The 10,000-nt window shown below is 64.6% G+C and overlaps 1 protein-coding gene across 1 annotated transcript in view; it reads left to right on the top strand.

Moving 5' to 3' along the window:
- The window catches only part of ENH_00051490 (hypothetical protein, conserved), a gene marked incomplete at both ends in the record, with an annotated part of 11,669 nt that overhangs the window by 1,345 nt on the left and 324 nt on the right, over positions 1 to 10,000 (top strand). The window contains 8 exons of the mRNA XM_013581385.1: positions 1 to 797; positions 1,031 to 5,985; positions 6,228 to 7,521; positions 7,743 to 7,970; positions 8,179 to 9,001; positions 9,147 to 9,241; positions 9,373 to 9,501; positions 9,797 to 10,000. The exon at positions 1 to 797 is cut by the window's left edge and continues 679 nt beyond it; the exon at positions 9,797 to 10,000 is cut by the window's right edge and continues 324 nt beyond it. Of these exons, the coding sequence (XP_013436839.1) occupies positions 1 to 797; positions 1,031 to 5,985; positions 6,228 to 7,521; positions 7,743 to 7,970; positions 8,179 to 9,001; positions 9,147 to 9,241; positions 9,373 to 9,501; positions 9,797 to 10,000 (8,525 nt within the window). The remainder of the gene's footprint in view (positions 798 to 1,030; positions 5,986 to 6,227; positions 7,522 to 7,742; positions 7,971 to 8,178; positions 9,002 to 9,146; positions 9,242 to 9,372; positions 9,502 to 9,796) is intronic.

Below are 10,000 nucleotides of genomic sequence, written 5' to 3' on the forward strand. Positions count from 1 at the left end.
AGCAGCAGCGGCAGCAGCAGCAGGACCTCGCGCTGCAGAACGCCGCCGCTGCAGCTGACGGGGACAGCGCTGCTGCTGTTGTTGCAGCAGCAGCTGCTGCTGCTGCAACGGGCATTGAAGCAGAAGCAGCAGCACTCACAGCAAAGCACAGCACGGAGTGCATCTGGGCCATTACTGACTTGCTGCTGCTGCTGCTCAGCAGCTTCCATGCTTCCTCGAACCAGCTGCAGCGGCTGCTGCTGCTGCTGCCCCACATTGTGTCTCCTGCTGCTCTTCCTGCTGGCCGCCGCGCAGCTTCAGCGCAGGACTTCGACTCGAGGGCGCAGCAGCAGCTGCAGCAGGAGCAGCAGCAGGAGCAGCAGCAGGAGCAGCAGCAGGCCCAGCAGCAGCAGTTCCAGCTGGCCGTGCCCGCCGACCCGCAGCAGAAGCCGCAGCAGGAGCAGCAGCAGCAGCAGCAGCAGCAGCAGCAGCAGCGGCAGCAGCGGCTGCTGTCCACCCGGATTTGCGAACTGGTGCTGCTCATTCTGCAGCCGAAGCTGCTGCGGTGGGTGGTGCCTGCGGGCCCGGGCCCCACGCCTTTCAGCCGCCAGCAGCAGCAGCAGCAGCAGCAGCAGCAGCAGCAGCAGCGCGTGCTGCAGCAGCTAGAAGACTTCAAGGCCCCCACACTCACGGACTTCGGGCTGCTGTCGCCTCCCGGAGAAGTCGAAGGCCTTGCTGCAGCAGACAAGCAGCAGCTGCAGCACTTGGCGGAGGACGTGGGCAAGACACGCAAGTTGATCCAAACGCTGCAGCAGCAGGTGAGCAGCAGCAGCAGCTGCTGCTGCTGCCGGTGCTGCTGCTGCTGCGCTGCTGCTGCTGCTGCGGAGCCTTCAGTCAGCGGCGCGCCTCTAGGCACGACGCTGGGAGCGCTGCCTCTGCTGCCGCTGCTTCTACTGCTGCTGCTGCGGCTGTTTCCATCACCTCACCCCACTCTAGCTTCTGCTGCTGCTGCTGCTGCTGCTGCTGCTGCTGCTGCTGCTGCTGCTCTTAGGGCCGGAGCTTGTGGCGCACTGGGGACGGGCTGGAGTGCGTAATGGACTTTGCTGTGAGCGGTGTCTTCTGCGGCGACACGCGGCGTGCTGCTGCTGCTCTGCTGCAGCGGCCCGTGCTGCAGCTGCTGCAGCACTTCTTCCTGCAGCCGCTAGCTGCTGCAGCAGACGACGAAGTCACGCAGGTGTCGCTGCAGCTGCAGCACGAAATTCTGAGTTTGGCCTTTGGGGTTTCTCAGGGCCCCTCGGACCTGTGGTCAGTGCTGCTGCAGCACCAGCTGGGCACGCGCAGCAGCAGCAGCAGCAGCAGCGTGGCAGCAGCAGCAGCAGCAGCAGCAGACTCCGGCCTGCGCGCAGCAGACGCCCCCCTTCTTATCGAAGCTCTCAGTCTCATTTCTACTCTTACTCGGCTGCACCCTGCAGCAGCAGGAGTGTACGTGGACCCGTTGGTGCTGCTGATGGAGGTGTACGGGGTGCGGCAGCAGCAGCAGCAGCAGCAGCAGCAGCAGCGCGGCTTGCTGCAGGCAGCAGCAAACGCCGTGGGCGTGCTGCTCGACGTCCACCCCCCCCTCGAAGTCGCCATTCTAGACTGCTGCAGCACACTTTGCTGCTGGGGTGGGGCCCTTGCTGCGCAGCGGCTCAGCAGCAGCTTGCAGTCAGTCCCGGCGCTGCAGCTGGGGCGGCTGCTGCTGCTGCTGCTGCACCAGCTGGAGGCAGCAGTGCGGGGGCAGTACACGGCGCTGCCGCAGCAGCAGCAGATGCTGTTTGACGAGAGCCGGCTTGTGGCTGCAGCACGGACAGCAGCAGCAGCAGGCAGCGCGTTCGGGGGCCCCGGCCTGATCCCTTCGTTCCCCGGAGCAGCAGCAGCAGCAGCAGCAGCAGCAGCAGCAGGACCCTCAGTGCTGGAAGCTGAGGGGGCCTACCCCAGGGGGCTGCTTGCTGCACTTGATGCAGCCCTGTCGGCGCTGGCGGGCTGCAGCAGCAGCTGGCTGCTGATGCCGCTGCCGCTGCTGCCGCCGCTGCTGCCCGAGTCGCTCTCCTGGAGCAGCAGCAGCAGCAGCAGCAGCAGCAGCAGCAGCGGGGCCCCACACCGCTGCCGCCACGCACTGGACCTCGTCTATGCCGTGCTGCATGCAGGGGCCTCCACAAACCGGCTGCAGCTTGCTGCTGTTAAAGCTGCTTGCTTCGAGCTGCTGGCCCAGGGGGCAGTTCGGAATGCAGCAAACGCAATGGCTGTGCTGCTGCAGCTGGGGGGCCTCATAGACGGCTTGCGGCTGGACTTTGCTGCTGCTGCTGCAGCAGCAGACGCAGCAAGGCTCCTCATAGCCTTCTTCTCCTGCGTCGCGCTGCTGCTGCAGCGCGTGGGCATCCGCCGCCGCTTCGACGCTTCTTTGCTGCGCTTCTGCCTCGCCCTGGACCAGCAGCAGCAGCAGCAGCAGCAGCAGCAGCTCGTGCAGCGCCTCGAGGAGGCGGCCTCCCCTGCAGGCCCGGGGGCGCTCAAAGCAGCAGCAGCAGCAGCAGCAGCAACGGCAGGGCAGCCCGACAAAAGTGCTGCTGCTGCTTCCGTAGCAGCAGCACAAGCAGCAATGCTCAAGATCTGCGCCTTCACGTTTGAGGTGTACGTACAGGTGTTTGCTCCGCCCCCCGCGGCCCTGCAGCGCAGCAGGAAACAGCAGCAGCAGCAGCAGCAGCAGCAGCAGCAGCAGCAGCAGCAGCAGCAGCAGCAGTTCGTTCAGCCAGACCTCCCCCGCTGCCGCTACTGGCGCTTGGGGCTGCTGCTGACCCGCATCATCAGGACTTTCTTGAGGGGCCCCTTGCCTGCGGTGGCTGCGTGGACGGCTGCGGGCCCTGCAGCAGCAGCAGCAGCAGCAGCAGCAGCAGCAGCAGCAGCGGGGGCGCCTGGTGCAGCAGGCGGTGGGGCGGGCGCAGCAGCAGCCCCGAGAAGGAGCAGCGGCGAGCTGGAGGCGCCCGACGCCGTAGAAGCTGCTGCAGCAGATCTTGCTGCTGCAGCAGCAGAACCATTTGCTGATCCTGCCACTCTAGACTGGAGGCCCTGTGCCTTTGCCTTTATGCAGTTCCTTTGCCCGGATTCCCGTGCATTTGCTGCGCTGCTGCGGCTGACCTGCTCCGGTGCTGCTGCTGCTGCTGCTGCTGTTGGCGGCGCCCGCAGCAGCAGCAGCAGCAGCAGCAGCAGCAGCAGCAGCGAGCTAGACGACGAAGCCCCTAAAGCAGCACACTTCAGAGAGCGCTGCTGCCTCATGGGGGCTCATGTGCTGCGGCTTTTGCTGCAGCGGGATTTGCTGTTCATTGAAGTGTACAGGTGGCAGACGGGAGCAGCACGAGCAGCAGCAGCAGCGCGAGCAGCAGCAGCAGCAGCAAAATCGCCGGCAGCAGCAGCGGGGACCACTGGAGAGGAGCTGCGCCTCTTCGTTGCCTCGCTGCCCTATCTCAGCAGCAGCAGCAGCAGCAGCAGCAGCAGCAACAACAACAGCAGCAGCAGCATGATCGATGCTTTCGAGCTGCAGCCAATGCACGCGCAGCTGACTCTCCCGGCTGTGGCTCTGGCGCCGGCCCGGAACCAGCCAGCAGCAGCAGCAGCAGCAACAGCAACAGGATCAGCAGCAGCAGCAGCAGCAGCAGGGTTTCCTGCTGCTGCTGCTGCACCAGCTCTGGGGTTCGGGGGCGTGCTGCCGCCGTACTGCTGGTACATCTGTTTGCTGCTGCACCCCAACCAGTGCTTGGCTGTGCAGAAAGCAGCAGCATATGTGCTGCTGCAGCTGCAGCAGCGAGCAGCAGAAGATCTTGCTGCTGCGTTGGCAGCAAATCCGCTGCCGCTGCAGCACATGCGGGCTGCAGCGCGAGCGGCGCTGCAGGAAGAAGCAGCAGCAGACCCCAGCTGCTCCGTGGGGCCCCCCGCAGACTGGCGGCAGCAGGCAGCAGCAGCAGCAGCAGCAGGAGGCGACGAGGCCCTCTTAGATCCCCTCACTTCGAAGGCCCTCAGTTCTTTTTTTGTCTCGGAGCCTTCGGAGCAGCAGCGCAGCAAGTGGACGCATCTTCTGGAGACGCTGCGGGAGCAGCAGCAGCAGCGGCTGCAGCAGCAGCGCCTGCTGCAGCAGCACGTACTGCAGCAGCAGCAGCAGCCGCGGCAGCGAAGCCTCGCCCTGCCCTCCCCCAGGGGAGGCGCCTCGGCTGCTGCTTCCGTGTGCGGTGGCGGGGGCCGTCTTGCTGCAGCAGAAAAGGAAGCAGACGCAGCAGCGGCCGATGCAGCAGCAGCAGCAGCAGCAGCAGCAGCAGCAGCAGAGGAGACAAGCAGCAGCTGGGAACAGGGAGGCGCGCAGGCCCGGGCCTTCTTCGAGTCGGAGCAGCGGTTTCTTTTCTATCAGGAAGTGCGAGAAGTGGACGACTGCAGCAGCAGCAGCGCATGCAGGTGCTCCGACTGCAGCAGCAGCAGCAGCAGCAGCAGCAGCAGCAGCAGCAGGCGGCAGCTGCCTGCGACCTCCTCGGCGACGGCGCTGCCGCTCTGTGCTGCTCTTGACGAAAGGTGGCAGACAGTTGAAGACACAATGATTGAAGCAGCAGACGCAGCAACTTGGACAGCCCTGGCTCGCTGCATCGCGCTGCAGCAGCAGCAGCAGCAGCAGCAGCAGCAGCAGCAGCGGCGACAAAGCGACCCGCTGCTGGCTGGGGCGCCGCAGGGCGAGGGCGCGAGGCTGCTGTATGGGCGCGAAGCAGCAGCAGGAACAGCAGCAGCAGCGCCGGTGCTGTCAGCAGCAGCAATAGAGCTCGCGCTGCTGCTGCCGCTGCAGCCCCGTGCTGCTTGGCTGCTGCCGCCCTGGGCCCCCCCCAAAGAAATCCTTGTGGGGTCTTGTCTTCACTTGCCTGCTGCTGCTGCTGTTTCCAGATACCACAGCGTGTCTTTGCGGGAGTTGCTGCTGCTGCTGCTGCTGCAGGGGGTGCAGCAGACCTGCGGAGAGGGGGCGCCGCTAACGGCCGTGCCTTTCCCGCTGCTGCTGCTGGGCCTCGCCTTCAGCAGCAGCAGCAGCAGCGGCGCAGCAGCAGCAGGCTTGTCTTCCTTCGGAGTGCTGCCGTCGTGCAGCGAGGCGCTGCTGCTGCCGGCAGCAGCAGAAGCAGCAGCAGCAGCGCTGCAGCCGCTGCAGCCGCTGCAGTGGGCGCCGCGGACCCTGGAAAGAAGCAGCAGCCTTGTTGCTGCTGTGGTGGCTGTGGCGCAGCAGCTGCAGCAAGTCCCGCTGCTGCAGCAGGAAACAGGAGACCTGCCGCCGCATGCAGCAGCAGCAGATGGCAGCTTTTTGGGAGACGCGGAGCGGCAGCCCGCGCTTGCTGCAGTCTACACGCAGGTCTGCTGCAGCGTTGCTGCGCTGCAGCTGCTGCAGCTGCTGGCAGCACATCCCCAAACAGCAACTGCTGCGCTGCATGCAGTGGGCATTTTGTGGCCCGAGCGCTACCGCTTCCTGGAGCAGCAGCTGCTGCTGCGCTACCCCCTGGTCCCGCTGCTGCTGCGGCCCCCGCTGCTGCTGCTGCTGGCTGCATGCACGCAGCTGTGCCGCCTGGACGTGCAGCACGCGGCGGCGCGCGCAGCCGCAGCAGCCAGCAGCAGCAGCAGCAGCAGCAGCGGCGGCGGCGCTGCAGCGGTCTGGCAGCAGCAGCAGCAGCTCAATGAACGGCAGCGCACGCAGCAGCTAGCCAGAGTTTGCTGCCTCCTCATCAGTGCAGCAAGACAAGGCCAAAGGGACATTTTATCGGGGCTGCAGCGGCTGCTGTTTTTCTTCGTGGAAGCCATAGACGCAGACACCGAAGACCCGCAGCTGAGCTTCTTGCTGCTGCAGCAGCAGCAGCAGCAGCAGCAGCAGCAGCGCGCCCACGCCGCGCACTGCTGGGAGGCCGTCGACGGACTCGCCGAGAGACCCTCGGTAAAACTTGCAAGGATGGAAATGCGAAGGTGAGACACGGGCTGCTGCTGTTGCGCTGCTGCTGCTGTTGCGCTGCTGCTGCTGCGCTGCTGCTGCTGCTGCAGTGCTGCTGCTGCTTTTCGTTAAGATAGCGGTGCTGGTTGCTGCCGCTGCAGGGACTGAGGCGGCGCGCCTGTTTCGACGGGGCAGCAGCCCAGCGTTTGTGACGAATTGTGTCTATTGCTCCTGCTGCTGCTGCTGCTGCTGCTGCTGCTGCTGCTGCTGCTTACAGGCTGTGTGGGGTGCTGCAGCGAGCGCCGAACGGGAGAGGCAGCAACAATATGTGGCTGCTGCTGAGCCCCGAGCTGTTCTTGACGCATGTGCAGCGCATTTTGCGCGCGGCGGGCATTGCTGCGCCGCTGCCGCAGCAGCAGCAGCAGCAGCAGCTGTATGCAGCAGCAGCAAGCCTGCTGTGGATTGAGCTCTTCAGGACAACTTATCAGTCATCGCTGCGCGCTGCCCTGTACTGCGCCTTGGGGGCTCTTCCGGAGTTAGCTGCTGCTTGCTTCGAGCTGCAGCAGCAGCAGCAGCAGCAGGCGCTTTCCCCGCTGCAGCAGCAAGTGCTGCCGCGAGCAGCAGCAGCAGCAGCGGGAGCCCTCAGCAGCAGCAACTGCGGCCTTTTGGCGCAGCGCGCCGCAGAGGTCTTGGACTGCTACTTAACTAGTGAGCGCTTTTGCTGCTACAAGCTGCGGCAGATCTACGGCTTGGTTGTGCTGCAGCACTTGCTGCTGCTGGCGTGGGGTGTACAGGCAGCTGAGAGCAGCAGCATGCAGTCCCGGGCCTTCCCGCTGCAGCAGACGCAGCTGCTCGTGCTGCTGCTCACAGATGTGCCTCATTTGCTGCCGCCAGCAGCACGGGCGCTGCTGTACGGCAGCTTGCAGCTGCTGCTGACGCTGCCTGCTGCAGACCCGCAGCAGCAGCAGCAGCAGCGCGAGGAAGGCACAGCAGCAGCTGCTGCTGCCGCCAGCGCTGCAGCAAGCCCAATCTGCACGGCACTTATTCAAGAACTGCAGGCGGATGCAGACCGTTATCTCACCTTGTTGTTGCTGCTGCTCTTTGACGCCAGTCAGCAGCAAAGCAGCAGCAGCAGCAGCAGCAGCAGCAGTGTGCCCCGCTGGTGGGCTGAGCAGCAGCAGCAGCGGCCGTTCCTGCGGGGTGTACAGACAGCTGACGACCCCACATGTGTTGAACTCTTCGGGATTCGGTGCTGCCTTCCTCTTGCTGCTCTACGTCTGCTGCTGCTGCTGCTGCAGGGAATGCTGCAGCAGCAGCAGCAGAATGGCGGCGGCCCGTGGCAGTCGGGCCCTTTACTTCCGCGGGAGCTGCTGCTGCAGTCGAAGAGCAGCAGCAGCAGCGAGCGCGCAGCAGCTCCTGCTGTTGCTGCAGTGGGTCAGCTGTTTTTGGTTCACCTCTCAGGTGTGCAGGCGCTGCAGCGGCAGCAGCAGCAGCAGCAGCAGCAGCAATCGTGGCAGCAGCAAAACAGCCTCGCCCGAGCCTCGTGTCAGTTGGCTTCCCTGCTCTGTCTAGTAAGTGTGGAGCCAGCTCCCGCTGTTCGTGCTGCTGCTGCAGGTGCTGCTGCTGCTACTTTTGTGCCGCTGCTGCAGCTTTTCCCGCTGCTGCTGCTGCAGTTGACACTGCGGCTGTCTATGCTGCTGCTGCTGCTGAAAGAACCAGAGTCCAGAGCCTTCTTTAAGGCCCGTGTGTGGCCCCTTTGCTGCTGCTGCTGCTGCTGCTGCTGCTGCTACAGGACCCTCATTTTGCTTGGGGCCTGCAGTCTCAGCGTCTCTGGCAGCAGCAGACAGCGCTAGAGCTGCTGCTGAGCTCCCCGTTGCTGCAGCAGCAGGCGCGCATGCAGCCGGTGCTGCCGCTGCTGCAGCAGCGATGCTGGTCAGCTGCTGCTGCTGTCAGCTTCGGGAGAGTTTCTGTGCTGCTGCCTCCTTTGGGGCTCTTGTCGGACATTTTGAAAGTCATAGAGGTGCGCAGATGTGCTGCTGCAGCTGCTGCTGCAGCTGCTGCTGCTGCTGCTGCAGTTGCTGCTGCTGCTGCTGCAGTTGCCGCTGCTGCAGTCGCTGCTGCAGCAGTTGCTGTTTACTTCGTGCCGACAGCAGCAGGAGAGCAGCATCGGGTGCGGGTGCGCGTTGCGTGTGCTGCTGCTGCTGCTGCTGCTGCTGCTGCTGCTGCAGAGCCTGCTAACTTGCTTTGCTGAGGGGCCGTCGGCGCAGCTGCTGCAGCAGCTGCTGCTGTGGATGGAGCAGCAAGGGGACCTGCTGGATGCCCCGCTGCAGGTGTGCGTGCATTTGGCTGCACTGTGGCAGCAGCAGCAGCTGCTGCAGCAGACTTCCTCGGCCCTCGACTCTGAAGCAGCAGCAGCAGCAGATGGACTGCAGCAGAAGCAGTCCTCTGGGGGAGACGCAGCGCCAGCAACTGCTGCTGGCACCGCAGCAACCCCTGCAGCAGCAGCAGCAGCAGCAGCAGCAGACGACCAAGCTGCTGCTGCTGCTGTCGCCCCCGTGGGCTTTAAAGGCGCAGCAGCAGAAAACCCCACAGAAGACTTGCTGTTTGTTGCGCTGCTGAAGCTGCTTCGGGTGTACAGACACCTGCTGCATGCAGTGATAGAAGAGGCCCGGGCCAGGGCCCAGGCCCACCCGCTGCTGCAGCAGCAGCAGCAGCAGCCGCTGCTTTGCTTCCACACTGCGCGGCAAATGCTGCTGAAGGCGCTGCTGCTGCTTGCTGCAGTGACCCCGGACTGCAGCGTGGGGCCTGACGCCGTGCTGCTGCAGCGGGTGCAGCAGCAAGACCAGCAGCAGCAGTGGCAGCAGCAGCAAGCCGCTGCTCAAACTGGCCTGTGGCTGCGCGCCCAAGCACCTCAGCAGCAGCAGCAGCAGCAGCAAATTGGAGGCGCTGCTGCTGCAGCTGGAAGGGATGGCAATGCGCTGCTGCTGCAGCTGCTGCTGCCAGGCCCCTCGTTGAAATGGTCTCTGCTGCTGACGGGGACCCATGTTGTTGGTGAGCTTGCTGCTGCTGCTGTCTACTGCTGCTGCTGCTGTCTACTGCTGCTGCTGCTGCTGCTGTCTACTGCTGCTGCTGCTGCTGCTTACGGTGGCCTATTCTACACCCGAGCTTTGCTGCTGCTGTGGGTCGGCTGCTGCAGGCAGCAGCATCGAGGCGTTTGCTCTGAGCTGCTGGGGCGAAAGCAGCAGCAACAGCAGCAGCAGCAGCAGCAGAAGCAGCAGCAACACGGAAGCAGTGAGCCTATTCCTAAGCCATTGCAGCAGCTGCAGCTTCCCTGGCTATGCCCAAGCCACTCCTAGTGGGGCCTTCAAATTGCTGCAGCCAGGTCTGCTGCTGCTGCTGCTGCTGCTGTGTTGTGCACGCAGCTTGCTGCTGCTGCTGCTGAGGCTGCGCATGCAGTCACATGCACTGCAGTGCATGCAGCAGCCACGCTGCGGCTGCTGCTGGAGAGTCCGCCAGCAGCAGCAGCTGCTGCTGCTGCTTCGGAGCCGCAGGTGGGTGCAGCCGCTTCCGCACCTGCTGCTGCAGCTAACTCATTTCTGCTGCTGCGGCTGCTGCTGCAGCTGCTCCGCGTTTGCTGCTGCCCAATGCTGCTGCTTCTGCTGCACTTTCTGCTGCAGTTGCTCGCCTTTTGCTTCCGCTTCGCGTTGCGGTTGTTGCAGCTGCAGTCTCAGCGGCGGCTCCTCTGGCTTTGCTGCTGCTGCTGCTGCATTGCTGCTGCTGCTGCTGCATTGCTGCTGCTGCTGCTGCATTGCTGCTGCTGCTGCTGCTGCCTGGTTTTGTGAACAGGTGGTTTCCCTCATAGTGGCGACGCTGCAGTGCAGCCTCCACCTGCTGCGGGAGTTGGTGCTGCGGGCTCTGGGTGTACACCCTAAGGAGCAGCAGCAGCAGCAGCAGCAGGAAGAGCAGCAGCTGCTGCAGCTGCTGCTGCAGCGCAGCCAGCGCCTCGACGGCGGGCCACGTCCGCTGCATGCAGGTGCAGCAGAGGGCTAT

Source organism: Eimeria necatrix, genomic scaffold (assembly GCF_000499385.1).
Source record: "Eimeria necatrix Houghton genomic scaffold, Enh_scaff407, whole genome shotgun sequence".
Taxonomy (NCBI): domain Eukaryota; phylum Apicomplexa; class Conoidasida; order Eucoccidiorida; family Eimeriidae; genus Eimeria; species Eimeria necatrix.